Below are 19275 nucleotides of genomic sequence, written 5' to 3' on the forward strand. Positions count from 1 at the left end.
TTACATAATACTGTAATTACATACAATGGATACACACATGTCAAAGTGAAAAGGTTTAAAAATGGTAATTGACAGTACCTCATGAAAAGTTTCTTCAGTAACACCTGCTAGATGAATGTCATGGATTGCCCGTAAGCTCTGCATATACTGTGTATCCACCTGCAACAAAAATTAATAATGTACCATATGTATTTTATATAAATAACTTGCACATACACAGGGCCCTCACATGGAGGGGGGCAGGGGGATGCATATGCCCTGGGGCGGCACATTTAGGGGGCAGTAATTCTAGTCTGGACATGGTGTCCACAAGGCTGACAAAATAATCATAATGAAAAAAGGTCAAAAGAGCCCTGAATATTTTATTGCAATATATAAATTTTGAGTTAAAATCAAGAGAATATGAAATATCTTTCCCTTGTCCTTTCTGCAATAGGGACATTAAATAAAAAAAATTAAAATTCATTTAATTATTTCACAAGCCAATAGCTATGATAGGCAGTGAGGAATGGTGGAAATGGGAAGGGGGGGCATCACTGAGAACTTTCCATTGGGGTGGCACTTAGGCATGTAAGGACTCTGCACATTAATTTCTGTGTTAAAGATATTCAGAAAAAGCTATTGTTATGATCTGTTACACTAAATTATGCTGGTTTGTTGATGCATTCACACACAAATGTAAACAACCAATAATATTTCTTGTCTATGTCAATGACATGATGGAATGTAGAAGTTATGCCATTATGTTTACAGGTAACATGAAAATCATGAGAAGAGTGAAAAATTAGAGGATGCTAGACTACTGCAAAAAGATCTAGACACTATTTTTGCATGAAGCCAAGAATGGGAAATCAAGTTCAATACCAAAAAATGCAAGGTACTGGAAATGGGCCAATAGTGGCAAAAAACCATCATAAAACTATTTCATGGGAAGTGAACTCATTACAAAAGCAAAAGAGGACAAAGATTTGGTAGTGTTGATAAATGGACAACCTGTCAGCTCACAAAACATATCAGAAGGATTGTGGGAGAGATGTACAGAGGGGCTGCAGAAGATAAAGTGACTTTTCACTATATGGATAAAGAGATGATGAAAAAACTCATCAAAACTATGATCTGTCCAAGACTAGAATATGCACCAGTAGTATGATCCACAAACGGTGAGTTATATAAGCAAGATCAAGAGAATACAAAGGGCAGCAACCACAGTGGTACCCAGCCTACTAGATAAACCATACGAGGAAAGACTAAAAGTAGTGGGTCTGCCAACTTTGAAAGATCAAAAAGAAAGAGGTGATATGATTACAGTATTCAGGTCACTAAAGGGGATAGATTGTATTGAGAGAAGAGATCTCATGAATAAGGATGGGCTTTAAGAAGTCATGGAAACAAATTAAGAAAGACCACATATCGAAAGGATGTAAAGAAAAAGTTTTCCATATAGACACATAAATACTCAGAATAGCTTAGAAGGTGATTTAGCCCAACCTGGAACAATACATGGGTTCAAATCTAAATATGATAATTGGAAATGAAGATATAGATTAAGTTGGAACTGTGCATGATTTTGAGGCTAGGTATAATAAAACTGGTGAGTGGAAGACAAAGCCCAACAAACATTGCTCCTTTCCTGTAAGCTATACTACAATCAAGTAAATACAATTAGGTAAACATTGAAAAAACTAATGGATGAGAGACAGATTAGGAGGGATGAGGAGTACAGATTTGTACTTTGTCCTGTACTTGAATTGATTTCACACTAAATCTGTTGCAAGTTGACACAGTATGGAAGAACACAATAAATGATAACAGGGGACTGTACACCCAACATTTAAATATCCAAGAAACCGAATACACAATACACAACATAAACAGCAGAGTGATGTACTTCTGATCTGATGATGCTGAGAGAACTTCTGGGGCACCAAAGTGGCCACACACTACTCAGCAAGAATGTACAACAAATGCACATGACAAGCATAGATATACACAATGGGTTAAGGAAAATACTAGATATTATAAACAATGAGGAACCGTCGAAACTAGACTTAATATTAACTTCCGAGCCAGAATGTTGTGAACAAAATGGAGTAAAAAACACCAATTGGAAAGAGTGACCATACACTAACAAAGTTTGAATTAAAAGAAAAGAACAATGTAGACAGGAATGAGAAACATAGAGAAGGAAGATTAGTATAACAAAACGGATCTTGTAAAACTAAGAAAATTTTCCCACAACACAAACTGGGATAAATTCTCTAAAGAGGAAACAAAGATGGAAGACATATGGAACATATTCAAAGAAAAGTACAAGGAAGGAATGATAATCAAAATTGGTAGGGAGATATACATGGTCTAGTGACTGACTGCTAGAACGCTTGAGGGTGCATCTCCATTCACAGGTGAGGGTATTGATAGGATCTGAACAATGGGTAGGGAGATTATTATTTTTCATGATCATGCAAGACTACTACAAGTGGTACACATCACTGGTCTCTGGAGAAAAAGAATGATCATAGATTGAAGAAAAGGGAGAAGATAGGGGTTCCTTTGATAGCTGTAAAGGTAAAAAAAAAAGGATATCTGTGGAAGTAATGAAAGGGATGTATGAAGCACTAATTTTGGCAACTGTTCTGTACTGGAGTGAAGCCTGGGTAATAATTACAAGAAAAATAAATTACTGGAGCTTTGATGTTTGAAGGATATGTGGTGTTACAAAATATGACAGAGAATGGAATAAAAATTTGTGAAAGGACATGGGTTCACATGAGAATGGGAGACAGAGTAGAACAGGCCAGTCTGAAGTGGTTAATCTATTTTATGAAAATGGATGGGAGTTGATATTTTCATGGATTCACAATCTGTAGTGCTATGAATCACAAAAAGAAGTGGACCAATGTAAAGATGGATATATGGGGTGAATAAAGTTAATAAGGCTTAAAGCCAGAATGTCAAACAAAAGAAAATGAGTATGGGGTAATAGAACATGTTGGAGAAAAACATATAGAAAAAGGCAATAACCTACTCCATGAAATACATAAACCAAAGATGAAGTATTGTCTTGCTGGGGAAGTAATATAGTTCAACCTTCTCACAGTTAAAGCTGCAAGGAGTGAAAGTGATGTGTGAGACAGGAATGAAAAGGTGAGGATTTTTCTCCTTTATGTCTACTTTCCTTATTTTGTGTGATATTGCATGGCTGAGAAAAAAAAAAGTATAACAAAATTTTATATTTACCTCCTCAAGGTCAGAAGGAACAGGGTTGATACCTGCTATAAGTTTCCACACTAAAGGAGCAAGAGGAAGAGCAAGGGGTTTCTTGGTCCGCATCGCAACACCAAAAAGAATACCTGTAGGGATTTACATGACTCTTTAACAAATAAGTGCTCAAGTATTAAAAGGCATGAGTACAAACATGAAACAACTTCACTTTCTAACAAAATGGTCATCAACAATAAACTTACCTAAAAACTTAAACCAAACTAGATGATGTGCCTGGCTTAAATCTGGGTTTAACAAGAACTTGTCTCTATTGTTACCCGCATCAGCAGTTGCATTTGGTGTAGGGATGAGCAAAGGCACAACTCCTGTCACAAGTTCATTACACATCTCTGTCATTGTGTCATCAAACACACCTCCTGCATCATCTGCCCCTTCGCCTACCAGTTTTACCTGTTCAAATATATATAATCTGGTAAATATAGGGTTTCAGACAGCAATCATACTTACCAATTACATATATTGCTCCTATGAGATAATTTTATTATAAAGAAATATTCCTAAATGACAAATAATCACTAACTAATAATAGCAGCATTACTGAATTGTGAAAAAAATATATATACACAATTCTATGAAATCTATGGAAATCATGACAATGCTATCATTTTGAAAATGTGAAGGAAAACGGGAAATATTTATTATCAGGTGATAACAACCTGGTTGCCAAACAGGACAAGAGAAAGATCTGAAAGGTACAAAGAAAAAAGAAGAGAAGCAAAACATAAGATAAAGGAGGCAAAAGGATTGCAGATGTAAAATGGGGAAGAGTATGACAATTTCTTTAAAGTAATAAAAAGATGTATTAGAAGGAAATCAAAAGAAGAAGGGGAGGTGAACCAAATAGAGAAGAAATTATAAAAGGAGCAGATGGAGAGATGATAACAGAAGAGGCAGTGGTAGGAGGAAGATGGGCAGAGTATTTTAGGGAGTTGCTAAATGTGGAGGAGAGTAGGAGGGAGCAGTGGTTGCAGTGGGAGGCACTAAGAAAGTGACAGTGATGGGTGAGGAAAAAGGAGGAGAAATAAGAAAGGATGAGGTACAAGTAGTTATTAAAATTATGAGAGCAGGTAAAGCACCAGGGTTAGATGGGTGTCATGCGTAATGCCTGAAGAAGGGAGATACAGTGATAGTGGACTGGCTAATGAGGTTGTTTAATGTGTGTCTAAGGGAGGGTAAAGTGGCCGAGGACTGGAAGAGTGCCTGAATAGTCCCGCTTTACAAGAGAAAAGGAGACAAATGTGAGTGTAGTAGTTTCAAAGGCATAAGTGTGTTGGGTGAAATTGGGAAGCCTTATGGGAGGGTTTTCATTGAGATGATTAGGAGAGGAACAGATAGTAATAGGTGAGGAACAGTGTGGGTTTTTGGAAAGGTAGGAGTTGTGTGGATCAAAGTTTTGTGGTAAGGCAGATATGCGAGAAATCTTTAGCAAAGGGTAAGAATGTTTTTTGGGCCTTTACGGATTTGGGAAAAGCTTATGACAGGGTTGACAGGAAGGCATTGTGTGAGGGAAGCTGTTAAGGGTAGCCAAGAGTTTTTATAAGAGTAGTACAGTCTGTGTTAGAATTAGAAATGGAGAGAGCGAGTGGTTTGAGGTAAAGGTGTGACTTCACAAGGGATGTGCCATGTCACCATGGCTGTTCAATATGTACATGGATGGTGTGGGAGGTTAATGCGAGGGTAATGGGCAGGGGATTGGAGATGATTAACAAAAAATGGAGAAAAGTGGGAGGTATGCTAGTTGTTGTTTGCTGATGACAATGTGCTTGTAGCAGGATCAGAGAGGGGATTAAGGAAGTTAGAGACAAAGTTTGGGAAAGTATGCAATGGGAGAAAGTTGAAGGCAAATGTGGGTAAAAGTAAGGTGATGAGATGTGTAAGGGGAGAATGTGGTAGCAATTTGGAAGTCAATCTTAAAGGAGAGAGGCTGGAGTAAGTGGGTAGCTTTAGATACTTGGAGTTGCATGGGGCAGGAAAGGGAGGAGTGGAGGTGGAAGTAATATGTAGAATGAGAGAAGCAAGTAAGTGCCTTGGGGATTAAAAAATCTAATGAGAAATAGACATTTGGTAATGGATGCTAAGAGGAGATTGTATGAAGGGGTGATCGTGCTGACAAACACTGTATGGGGTACATGGAACATAATTGAGGAAGAGATTAAATGTGTTTAAGATGAAGTGTCTGAGAAGTATGGTAGGGGTTACAAGATTGAATAGAGTGAGAAATGAGGTGAGGAGGAGAGTGTTGGTGGAAAAGATAGGAGATAGTGGATGAGTGAACATGAGTGGAGAATGGCTGCGTATGAATTATACTGTGATGATTGGAAGGGAGTGGGTGGGAGATAGGGGGTTTAGGGAGTGGTTATATGTAAATGATATTAGATACAGTCCGACGGGATCAAATGAAGTGGCCTTAATTTTTTTTAACCTATGCTGCATCATGAAGGAAAAAAATATGAGATATGTCCAGAAAGTATCCAGCCATGTACAATTTCAAGAAATGCTTCCTACTCTCCTTCAAAGTAGTCTCCTTCGAACCTCACACACTTCTCCCAGCGCCCCTTCCATGTTTCAAAACATTTTGCAACGTCCTCTTTTTGGATCATCAGCTGGCTCATTGCATTCTTCTTAATTTTATCTATGGACTGAAATCTCCTTTCTTTTAACAGTAATTTTAGCTTTGGAAAAATCCAGAAATCAAAGGGAGCTAGATCTGGGCTGTGGGGGGGCTGAATGAGCTGGGTGATGGAATGTTTTGCTAAAAATCCCTGCATGATATATGAAGAATGAGCAGGTGTATTATTATGATGAAGGATCCAGCCTCCACTAGCACACAGCTACAGCCATTTTCTTCTCACTGCATCCCTTAGACGGCAAAGAGCTTCAATGTAATACTCCTTTGTTACTGTCTGGCCTTGAGGAGCATACTCGTGGTGGACAACACCCTGATAATTAAAAAAAAAACAGTCAACATGACTTTGACTTTGCTTAACTTTGCCGTGCCTTTTTCAGATGTGGAGATGCAGGTGACTTCCTTTGGCTAGACTGGGCTTTTGTTTCTGGGTCATAACCATAGACCCATGACTCATCTCTGGTTATTACTTGTTTCAGGAAACTTGAGTAATTTGTAGCAGCTTGAAGTATGTCCTGTGAAGTTTTAGCACAAAATTCCTTCTGCTCATGGGTCAAGAGATGCAGGACAAATTTTACTACCATGCATGTCATGCCAAGATCTTCCATCAAAATCTCTGAAACACTTGTCTGCAGGATAACAAGGTCATCTTCTAATTCTCAGACTGGCAATCACCAATTTTCATTGATTGCAGTCTTCACATGTTCAATATTTTTTGGTGTTCTGCTTGTTGAAGGCCTACCACAACGTGGATCACTTTAGACAGATTCTCGGTCTTCTTTGAAGTGTTTGTACTGCATCTTTATCTGTGCTTCACTCATTGGATCGTCCTGGAGTGCCTTCTTATCATTTGAATAGTTTCTGCTGACAAATATTCAAGTTTGCAACAAAACTTGACACAGATTCACTGATCTACTCACTCAGTCATTGTCAATGTGACAGTCAAACAGCTCACACCTTCACTCAACTGTGTCTAGCCAGTAACTGAGTTGTCACATGGGACTACGGCTGCTTATGCATGTGCAGTAGGGTCTTCTGTCAGTGTCCACCAACTTTTGTTAGGATTGCACTACCAGTTCTGCAAATATTCATAATGGCTGGATACTTTCTGGACAGACCTCATATATGGGTCTTGACTGTATACCAAAGGCTTCTTCTCCCTTACATGGGAGGTAGCCAGCCAAGACATGCACTCACCCCCACCCATCCCACTCCTGTCCATCACCTATTTGTTTCCCTATTAGCTCCTCTCCCACTCACTGTCTGGGTTAGAACCAATGCATCAAGACACAGCACATCCAAAGTAGGGCCCCACTGCTTCATTTACATGGCAACCCTCCCTCCTCATCTCTTCATGCAAAAATAGAGAAGACAAAGAGAAATTCCTTCAGGCCACATCAATTTATTGTCCATTCACAATCATTCTCCACTCATACCCATCTTTTGCCTTCTCTTTTCCTAGCTCCACAGACATTTCCCTTTTACTGAAGGCCCCCTCACCCCATCCACTTTATTTTTGGTCTTCCCTTCAAGTTCACTCCATCCACCTCTGCCTTCCATACTCTTTTTGCTAGTCTTTCCTCACTCATCCTTTCCATGAGCCCAAACTGTCCAAATATTCATCAGTTCTATCTACCAGCTCCCATTTCCACCCCTATGCTCCTCATCTCTTCATTTCTCACCCTATTTAATGCTTGTAAATCCCCACTGTACTTCTTAACCTCTTCAATACAAATTGAATATTCATGTGCATTGTAGGCTGCCTGATGTACAATGATATGATGATGCATTATAATATGTGCATTATAAGATATAAAGTTACAGCTATAATACTCATTCTCTGTAACCCTGAATGTTGATAATTACAAAAATGTGATTAGACCTGTTCACAAAAATATAGAGGTCACTCAGCTACAAATACATAATAAATATAAACTGGAAGCTGAAGCTAGCATTCTTGTATACCCTTCGCACCTCATGACACTGACATCAGCAGCATCATATGCTATGAGTATTTATAATTTGTTGACATTTGGGAAAAAAAAAATATATTTGTAAGGACAACAAAGATGGGAAAACGATAAAACAAGAGGACACAGAAAAAAATTGAAAAAGGATAGTTATAGAAAAAACTTGAAAAGGAACAGTTTCCCACACAGAGCGATAAATACATGGAACAAATTAGACAACAAAACAGTATGTGCTAACACTATACAAGATTTTAAGATAAAACTTGATGCTGAGAGATACTAAGACGGGGAGTCACCACGAGCATAGCTCCCCTCCCGTATATTACAACTAGGTAAATACAACTAGGTAAATACATTGAAACTTGGTAATGAAAAAATTCTATATTGAAGAAAATAATGTACCTTTGACCTTAGAATAATATAAATGTCATGGAAAATGAATAGAAAGCAAAATTATTGTATAAAAATAATTACCATCTGAAATTCTGAACATGATGTCCTTAAGTGTGTGACATACAAATTTAATAGTTTTTCAAATCCAATAATGCTGTTTTATTAGTTCCCAATGAGATTTTTTTGGTATAATTTGTTAATATATATATATATATATATATTTATATAACAGGCAATAAAAAAGGTGTGAGTGATTACTGTTTGAAACTATAAATACCAACATCAACAATAATGTTTATCATATAAACCACACTATCAATAATCTCTAGTAAGATTTTCTACATAAATCCTTTACCTTCCATGCTCTTGAAGGTAATCGTAGGTCTGATGGCTTAAGCTTGACAACTTGCTTGGCCAACTGGATGAACAAAGGTTTGCATGGTGTGCCCTTTGTAGAAATTCTTTTGACTGTTACCTGTGGCCCATAATTTCTTCCCTGGACCATAGTTCTACCAAGACATCTAACAAGTGGTAAAGTGTATACCCTTGGAGACAGAAGTGACCTGACTGCACCAGATGTAATAGAACTCACTCCTTCCAGGCCACAAATCATTCTCAGCAGTCAAGGGTATCAATTTCCAAGCTGCATACAGTAAATCACTAAACTGGTGAAGAAGCTTAAGTCTTGCTTGGAGAGCTGAAGGAGGAATCCCTTTGAGGTGTGGATACTGTGGGGGTATGGCAGTGGGTACTCCAAGCTGCATTGGAGCTGGTGTACCTGAGCAGCCACGGGGAACTAAAGGAGCTGTCCAAGCAGCACTATGCGTCCTTCCTGCACTAATTTGCTTAACACCTTTTCCAGATAAAGTCCAAATAGCCTGAGGTTCTCTGACAAATGCTGAGTGTCCAAGACCTAATTGGCCATCAACTATTTACAACCCCATCCCCACACATCCCCATTTGAAGTTAGAGCTAATGTGTGCTCAGAGCACAACTGCAACATCCACTAACATATTTCCAGTAAGTGCTGGTACTTGTTGGGGACGATTGTGTCCACGGGTTCTTGTCTCTGGTTGCCCAATGAGTCTATCCATTCCACAGGTGAAAACTCGACCATCTTTTGTGAGAAAATATTGTAAATTGTGTTTCCACAACATACCTTCTTTATACCCACACCACACATGGCATCAACCTTTTGAGGGGTTGATTTTGAAGTTGAATTGCCAAGCCCTAATTTTTCCATAGTCCTCCATCCCCCAAAAGCCCAGACTGTGTTACCATCTGAAGAAACACAGACTGTATGGTTGAGTCCACAAGAAACTTGTCCAATTCTCCAACCTTCCAATGCTACTACTCTTTCAGGAAGGTTCTTATTGGCAGTAGATCCTAATCCCAGTCTTCCATAATCTCCATTTCCAAAAGTGAACAATTTTCCATCTGCTGTGACAACAGCTGTGTGCTTGAATCCACATGCAATCTGTAATGACTTCTTGACCCTGAAGAGCTTCAATCTGTCTTGGTCTTCTTTGTCTGTCTGAGTTACCATGACCAAGTTTACCATAGTCTCCATCACCCCATGAAAAGACCTCTCCACTGTCTGCAACTGCTAAGCTGTGTCCATCAGAGCCACAAGATGTCACAACTTGAGTTATGACAAAACCTAGAAAGATATATAAAGAGAGGTATTAAAATTTTGCATACCAAATGTTAATACACAATTATTTTGAAAACATTAATAACCACCAACTTCACACATTATTCTCAAACATAAAGTGACCAAGTGGCTGGTTAGTTTTTGTCTCACACAATGCAAACCCCACCCTTACTTCCAACAGCTACTGATAACTTCTACCTGTCTTGGAGGCCAAAGATGAAAAGCACAAAGATGATGACCTTGATCACAGTTGTTTCCTGGCATGAATTCAGCTTTAGTCCTAAAGTTTATACATTATGAACAAATTGATACTCGGAGATGGCTAAAGTTTATCAAGACATAACAATCACTTTACCTTAGGGAACATAGTTATATCTATATACCAGGGGCTTTTTCCCTTTTTCAAAGGAGGTAGCCAAGTGAAAAGGTATATACCCTTTCCCATCCACCACTGTTTCCCCTCTCTCATCTCAGCTCCTCATTAATTAACGGGTCATCCCTATCCCACCCACTACCCTGGGTCAGAAGCAATGTAGCAAGATACAGCACATCCACAGCAAGGCCACTTCCTTTGATTGTTGACCCCCCTTTCTGTCCTCTCATACAGAAAAAGAAGACAGAATAAATCCCTTTGGGCTGCTTCAAAGTATCTTTCACACATAACAACTCCATAACCACCCTATTCCCTACTCCTCCTTTCCTTGCATCACAGTATCATCTAAACACAGCCATTCTCTGCTCACCCCTATATCCAGTCTTTTCCCTTCCTTCCTCAACAGACATTCCCCTCTTTCTCAATGCTCCCTTCACCCCATCCATCCATCTCAATCCTTAGTTGTCCCTTCATATTCATTCCCCCACCTCTACCTTCCACACCTCTTTTATTAATCTTTCTTCACTTATTCTTTCCATGTCTCAAAACCATCCCAATACTCTTTCATCAGCCCTATCTGACATCTTCTTTTCTACCCCCAATTTTCCTCCTCACTTCCTCATTTCCCATTTTATCTCAAACTTGTAACCCCTACCATACGTCTCAGATATTTTATCTCAAATACATTCAAACTTTTCCTCTGTGCCTCCCAAATTCCAAATCTCTGCCCCATACAGTGCTGTCAGTGCAACCATCCCTTCATATAATCTCCTCTTTGCATCCATTGCCAAATGCCTATTTTTCATTACACTTTATAGTCCCTCAAGGCATTTTACTTACTTCTCTCAATCAACAATTTTCTTCCATATCCACTCTTCCCTTTCTCACCACATACGACACCAAATACAGCTATCTACACCCTCCAGCCTCTCTCCTTTAAGACTTACTTCCAATTCGCTGCCATCTTCCCCCCTTGTACATTTCATCACCTTATCTTTACCCATATTTTACTTTCGACTTTTTCCTATCGCATACCTTCCCAAACTCCATCATTAACTCCTTTAACCCCTCCTCTGACCCTGCCACAACCATAGTGTCACCAGCAAAAAACTGGCTCACCTCCCATTTTTCTCCATTTTCTTTAACCATTTCCTATACCCTACCATTATCTATGTACCTCCAGCACCACTCCATTCATGTACACATGGAAAAGCCATGGTGACACAACACACTCCAGTAACAACCCCACCTTTACCTAAACAACTTGCTTTCTCCATTTCTAATTCTAACACACACTTAAATACTCTCATAAAAACTCAATTGCCCTTAACAGCTTTCCCCCAATCCTATATACCAGCAATACCTCCTACAATGCCTTCCTGTCTACCATGTCAAAAGCCTTTTCCAAATCCATAAGGGTCCAAAAACCTCCTTACCTTTTACTAAAAATTTCTCACATATCTGTCTTATCACAAAAATCTGATCCACACATCATCTAGCTTTCCTAAACCCACACTGCTTCTCACCATTTTAATTCCTCTCTTCCTTTCTTAATCCTTTCAATTAAAACCTTCCCATAAGCCATCCGAACAACACTCAACAAACTAATCCCTCTGAAATTACTACACTTACATCTGTCCCCTTACCCATATATGTATATATATATTATATATATATATATATATATATATATATATATATATATATATATATACACACACACATATATATATAGATATTATTTATTCTACTTATTTATGTATTCATTTATTTTTTATTTTTTTTCTGGTTGTCCATAGTGTCGCTGCGTATGCCAGTCTTGGTCTTATCAGTGTAACTAGTATTTTCTTTACCATTTCATCATCCAAGTAATTAAAAACCACCTTTATTGATCTTAACAGATTGTATGTTTCTCCAACTATTTTGTTTATCTACTTGTCTGAGAACATGTCATTGGTGATGATTACTCTTAGGTCCTTTTTGGAACCAACTTTCTTTACTTTCTTTGCACCAATTTTATATTGTCCTGATATTTTCTTTTTTTACCTTTTCCAAATTCCATTATACTACATTTCTTTATGTTGAAGTCCACATCCCACTTCAGACTCCAATCCCAGACCTTGTTCAAATCTCTCTGTAGCGATTCACAATCTTTTTCCATACTTTTTTTTTTAGTAGTTTTGCGTCATCTGCGAAGAAGTTCATTTAACATTTTACACCTTCATCCATGTCATTTACATATAATACAAACATTATCAGAGCCAATACTGAACCCTGTGGGACTCCTCTTATCATTTCTTCCCAAGTAGAATTTTTAACTCTGAGTACCACTCTCATTTTTCTCCTATGCAAGAAATCTTCCATCCATGTTCAATAGTTACCATCTATACCTCCTATTGTTTCAAGTTTTCTAAACAATTTTTTGTGTGGTACTTTATCAAATGCCTTTTGTAAGTCCAGGTAAGTACAGTCTGCCCATCCTTCCCTTCCTTGCATTATATCTATCAACTGTGAATAGAAACATATCAAATTTGTGGCACATGATCTTCCCTGTCTAAATCCGGAAATGTCTTGGAATTAGTATATTGTTCTCTTTCCAGATATTTAGTCCATCTACTTTTGATAACTTTCTCACAAATTTTGGCTACTGTACTTGTAAGGGAGGCTGGTCTATAGTTTGTTGGGTCTTCCTTGTTTCCCTCTTTATATATTGGCACAATATCAGCATTTTTCCAGTCTTTCAGTACCTTTCCTTCGTTGAGTGAGCAATCTATTATTATATATATTTTGTCCATTAGTTCATCCATACATTCTTTTAGTATCCAATTTGCAATTCTGCCTGGGCCATGTGATTTTCTGAGATCAAGGTTCATTATTTGGTCCCTTATTTCTTCCTATGTCATAATTATTTCTCTTATTGGGGGATGATATTTCTCTGCTTCCTTCAACCCAATTGTATATGTTTTCTTTTAGTGAATACAGATTTGAAATGTTTGTTCATAATTTCCTCTGTACATTTTGTGTTCCTTTGTTATAGTTTTACTATTTTCGGTTTACTTTTTAGTTTACCATTCACATATCTTTAGGTTGACCTTTACATTTGTCTATTATGTCTTTTTCATGTTTTTTTTTTCCTCCCTACATATTTTTACATATGTATTTCTTAGTTTATATATTTTTGCCAATTTCATTTTTTTTTTTTTTTTATCTTTTCCAAGTTTTGTCTCTTTTATCTTTTGCCTCACTACATTTTTGTTATACCAGCACTTAATGTACATCTTTTCCTGTTTTTGTTTTGGTACAGATTTATCCATTCCTTCATTACAGATTTCCTTGAATATCCATTTCTCTTCCACCTGTGTTTCTTCATTAAAGTTTTCTCAATTTGCTTTTTGAAAGAATTTTCTAAGATTTCCAAAATCCATTTTGTTATACATCAGTCTTCATTTTCTATGTTTCTCGTTTCTCCCTACATATATTTTCTATTTTAGTTCAAGCTCAAGTAATATGTGGTCACTCTTCCCAATTCATGTTTTGTATTCCATTTTATCCATAATTTCAGGCTCTGATGTAGATATTAAGTCTAGTCTCGACGGTTCTTTGTTATTTCTATATCTGGTATTTTCTTTTACCCATAGAGTCATTGTGTATTCAATGGTTATGTCGAGTAGTATGTTTCCCCAAAGGTCCTCTCCACCCTTCACTGTCATCTCCCAACATATTTCTTTAAAGTTATAATCACCTGGAATTACTAGATTTCCTCCTTTCATCATTTCATTTAATGTATGCCTTGTGTCTTCCAACATTTTGGAATGGCCACTCTCTTTCAAAAAACGTGTTTTCTGTGGCACATATATCTCCACAAATTTTCTACATTTTATGTCACTATTTTCAACTTTTATCATGATCAATTCCACATTATTATCTCCTTCTGGGATCTCCGTCACATTTAAGCCCTTCTTAGTCAAAAATGTAACTCTTCCACCCTGTTTTTTTTTTTGTTTTTTTTTCTTTAATCCAGTGATTATATAAACATTGTCCAACACTATATTTGGTGGTAGTGGATCTTATAATTTCATCTCCACAATTCCCATTATATCTGTTTTTTCTTCAGCCAGATAATAATTTAATTTAATCCTAAAATCAGGCCATCTATGTTGGTAAAAGTTACTTTTTTTTTTTTTATTGTTTTCTGTTTCCTGTGTTCCCTTTCTTTTGATATACCATTTTCTCAGCCTCAAATCCAGCACTCAAAAAAAAAAAAAATCTATTCTCTCTTTCATCATTGCTTATTTCCTTTTTTATCCATATATTTTTGCATTTTTCACTTTTTGCAAACTTTGTTGTTTTTGCTAATACTTCTTCTGCTAACATTTGTGACCTTAGTTTAAATTTTAGAGGTTAATTCTTTTCTTTAGAATATTGTCCCATCTATGCACTTCTGTTTCCTTTTCCATCTCTTGCCCCTCATCTTGTACAACTTTCAGAATTTATTTTGCTATTACTTTCTCTTTTTCTCTTAAGTACTTAGCTACATTGTGTTTTTCTTTTATACCATATACCACTATGCACTTTTTTATTTACTGTGTCAGAAAAGGAGAAAAAAAGAGGATAAAGAGAAGTAGAGGATGAAAGAAGAGGAGTAGGAAGGGGGAGATGAAAGGTAGAATAGAAAATTCAAGTTAATATAAAGACCTTGAGTTTGGTCCATACAGTAAGTATAACCACCTCAAGGATCCACCTCAAATGGGAGATGTGGTTATTGATAGAAATATCACAATGAACAATACAAATAAAAATCTCTACAAAATCTGTTTTGCAAAACCGCTATGTCCAGGTTTCTATCAATTGGTCCCTATTGCTCTAAACAAAAAAAGACAATCAAGAGTTTGTGTTACTATAATTAAACAATTACCTTGTAAAGTTGAAATAACTGATGGTGTGTGTGCAAGTCATCTGATAGCCCTGACCCTAATCTACCATAGCTGCCTTCACCACAGGCAAGGACAGATCCATTGGCTGTCACAATAAATGTACAGTTTCTGACCAACAGACAACTTGCTGGCACAACTCATTGACTCTTGTTGAGTGATGGAGGTAAGACTGCTTCGACCTGGAAACAAAACAGAAAAAAATTGTGTCCATAAAATCATCGACATTTCCCTGCAAATGTTATTGGTAATAAATAAAGGAATCTAAAAAGATTAAAAAAATGAAAAGAAAATATTAACTATTATAATTAAGATCCTCCCCAAAAGGGCGTGATCTTACAATTGTGAAACCAATTGAATTTTCTCTCTCCTACATCCTTTCCCTAGATTTGTTGTTAAAAGTCTATATGCAATGATTGTTTTACCTCAAGCAATCTTAAATCACTGTCATAACTCATTTAGATTACAAGTAGTCAGCAAAACACACCAGAAAAGTACAGGCTCGCTGGTGGGGCCATTTTTTAATGACTCAAGGCGAGAGGCGAGCTTGTTTGTGAACCTTTGCTACGAAGTGTTGTTAACCACACCCAACTCATAAAAGTGCAACCCTCCACCATCTATCCCATTTTCTAACCCACAAGCTCTCTACCTTAATATCGCTTTTCATCAATCCTATCTCCCCACTTCCCTTTCCACCCCTGTTCTCCTCCTCACCTACTCATTTCTCACTCTATCCAGCCTAATAATCCCTACCATACTTCTCAGACATTTCCTCTCAAACACATTCAAACTCTTTCTCTCTTCCTTACTTATGTTCCATGTATCTGCCCCATACAGTGCTGTTGGCACAATCCCTCCTTCATATACCTCTTAGCATCCATTCCCAAATGTCTATTTCTTATTACAAATTTTAATCCACCAAGGAATTTAATCGCTTCTCTCAATCTACATTCTACCTCCACCCCCACTCCTCCCTTTCCTGCCACATTTGCACCCAAGTATCAAAAACTATCCACTTCCTCCAGTCTCTTACCCTTAACCTCTTCACTCCGGGGCACATCGCACCTCTGGCAGCATTAGCTGCCCGACGTGCGATGTTGCATCATAATAATCGCATTATAAACAATAAAGTCACTGCTCAATAGTTCGTTCTCTTTCACCCGTGTATTTTGATAACCATAGAAAATTTATGAAGCCAGTTTTGAGAGAATGGAAATTACGTAGGTACTACAATAATTATAATCAAGACGCCGACGTCGGCAACATCGAGTACCCACTTGCCCCTCATGGCGCCTACGTAGGCGCCACCGTATGGAAGTGGTTAATGCTCACTTCCAGCCTGCTGTCACTCTCTCCCTTTGTACATCTCATCATCTTACATTAATCTTCAGCTTTCTTCTTTCACACACCTTCTCAAACTCTGTCACTAACTTCCTCAATCTCTCCTCTGATCCTGCCACAAGCACAGTGTCGTCAGCAAACAACAACTGGTTCACCTCCCACTTTTCTCCATTTTCTTTAATCATGCCCAACCCCTTACCCACAACCCTTGCATTTACCTCTCGCACCACCCCATCCATGTAAAGATTGAACAGCCAGGGTGACATAACACGTCCTTGACAAAGTCCCACCTTTGCCTGAAACCACCCACCCTCTCCATTTCTAATCCTAACACAAGCTCTACTACTCTCGTAAATCTCTCGACTGCTCTTAAAAGCTTTCCTCCTATCACATATATCTGCAATACCTCCCACAGTTTCTTCCTGTCTACCTTGTCGTAAGCCTTTTCTAGATCCATAAAAGCTCAAAAAACATCCTTAAATTTTCCTATAGTTTTCTCATATATCTGTCTTACCACAAAAATGTAATCTACGCAACCCCTACTTGTCCTAAAACCATACTGCTCCTCACCAATTACTCCCTCTGTTCCTCTCCTAATCCTCTCAATCAAGATACCCCCATATGCTTTCCCAACTACACTCAACAAGCTGATCTCTCTGAAACTAATACACTCACACTTGTCCCCTTTTCCTTGTAAAGCAGAACTATACAGGCACTCCTCCAGTTCTTCGGCACTCTACCCTCTCTTAAACAAACATTAAATAACCTCACCAGCCAGTCCACCATAACTGTACCTCCTTTCTTCAGATATTCTGCATGGCATCCTTCCAACCCAGATGCCTTACCTGCTCTCATCATCTTAACAGCTGCTTTCACTTCATCCTTCCCTATTTCTCCTCCATTTTCCTCACTCATCACTCTCATTTTCTTAGCACCTCCCACTGCAACTACCTTTCCCTCCCTATCCTTCTTCACATTTAGCAATTCCCTAAATACTCTGTCCACCTTCCTCTCACTGCCTTCTCTTCCATTATGATCTCTCCATCTGCACCTTTTACCTTTTCTTCTCTACTTGATTTGCCTCCTCCTCTTTTAATTTCCTTCCAAAACATCTTTTTATTACTTTCAAAATTTTCTGTCATACTCTTACCCCATTTCACATCTGCTCTCCTCTTTTTCTTCCTCTATCTTATGCTTAACTTCCCTTCTCTTTACTTTGTACCTCTCATACGTTTCCCTCGTCATAATTTGTAGCCAATCTATGAATGCTTGCTTCTTCTCTTCTACACCTTTCTTTGCTTCCTCATCCCACCACTCATTACCTTCCTTCTATTAGCTCCTGCCCTCCTTGTTCCATCTACTAGTGAATTCACAAAAAATTGCTCTGAATTTAGCTGGAGAAACGACTCACAAAGCAGAAAATCCTTGCTGAATTTAGCGCCCAGACCGTGGCAGTGGTTTAGGTTAGGTTAGGTCCCCAAGCTAACCTAACTACCAGTAATCTAATCTAATCTAATTTAATCTAACCTAACCTAACTGCAGGTAATTTAGCTATTCCACATTTTCCAATGACCGGACATAAACAAAGATGGCGACACTGCCACGGTTTGGGCGCTAAATTCAGCAACGGATTTTCCGCTTTGTGTGTCATTTCTCCTGCTAAATTCAACAATTTTTTTTAGTAAATTCTCTAGTAGACGAATCATACAAATGGTATGAACCATTGGAACTGAAAAAAACAGGCTTACACAATGCCCGGGCACCATAGGAAATCGCCGGTTGCTACCGGGCATTGCTGGGCGTTATTTAGTAGGACTGCACTAAAACTGAGAGTAAAATCAGTAATGCAGCAAATGGGATCAAGTGCATTTTGACTTATATTTAGTTAAGTGGAGCAATAAATGGCAAATGGAATTGAGCACTGATAAGTTTAAAGTTTTGCACATAGGTAACAAAAACAAATGTAATGATTATTCCATGAATAGTATCCAGCTTCTGAAATCCAATCAAGAAAATGACCCAAGTGTCATAGTATCTAAGGATCTAAAACTACCCCTCCAGTGCACAAAAGCTGCAAAAACTGACCAAAAATTGTAGGATTTATTGGAAGAACATTTAAACACGAGACTGAAAATGTAATAATTACACAATTCTTTTGTAAGACCTCATCTCAAATACTGTGTTCAGTTTTGGTCTCAATATCTTATAAAAGACATAGACAAAGTAGAATGGGTACAAAGTAGGATCACTAAAACGATCACTCGTTTACGTAATAAATACTATAGTGTCTGAGTGAACTAAATATATATTAGCTTATCCAAACATAGAATGGAGAATGATTGAAGTATTTAGAATGTTCCAGTGCTACACTGATATGAATATAAATGATTATTTCATTGTGGGCCATAGTAATATCATAGGAGATAATGGTTACAAAATAGTCTATAAGAGATCAAACACCAATGAAACTAAAAACTTTTTTTCTATCAGCAATGTAAATGTTTGGGACAAACTATCTGTTTCTGTTAAGAGTTCAAATACAATTGACACTTTAAAAAATGCATAGAATATTTATATGGAGTTCAACCTCAATCTAACTTATTTTTCAGCATCGTGAGCTCATACATTTAGAATAAGTCAGTGGTTCTTAACCGTTTCCATTGTTTACATCCCATTTCAATTCAAGACTCGGTTGGCGCAGTTGG

At 37.7% G+C, this 19275-nt stretch overlaps 1 protein-coding gene and 1 long non-coding RNA gene across 3 annotated transcripts in view; both read right to left on the reverse strand.

The window, feature by feature from the left end:
- The window catches only part of LOC143019714 (putative E3 ubiquitin-protein ligase HERC1), a 36989-nt gene extending 20472 nt beyond the window's left edge, over positions 1 to 16517 (reverse strand). The window contains 12 exon segments of the mRNA XM_076175685.1: positions 79 to 159; positions 3238 to 3350; positions 3465 to 3672; positions 8627 to 8857; positions 8859 to 9200; positions 9203 to 9262; positions 9264 to 9416; positions 9419 to 9751; positions 9753 to 9931; positions 15214 to 15247; positions 15250 to 15340; positions 16507 to 16517. Coding sequence (XP_076031800.1) covers positions 79 to 159; positions 3238 to 3350; positions 3465 to 3672; positions 8627 to 8857; positions 8859 to 9200; positions 9203 to 9262; positions 9264 to 9416; positions 9419 to 9751; positions 9753 to 9931; positions 15214 to 15247; positions 15250 to 15340; positions 16507 to 16517 — 1836 coding nt within the window.
- The window catches only part of LOC143019972 (uncharacterized), a 400229-nt gene that overhangs the window by 308191 nt on the left and 72763 nt on the right, over positions 1 to 19275 (reverse strand). The window lies entirely within an intron of this gene.

The sequence above is a fragment of the Oratosquilla oratoria genome, chromosome 38 (genome assembly GCF_046742065.1).
Source record: "Oratosquilla oratoria isolate Oo_2021 chromosome 38, ASM4674206v1, whole genome shotgun sequence".
NCBI lineage: Eukaryota > Metazoa > Arthropoda > Malacostraca > Stomatopoda > Squillidae > Oratosquilla > Oratosquilla oratoria.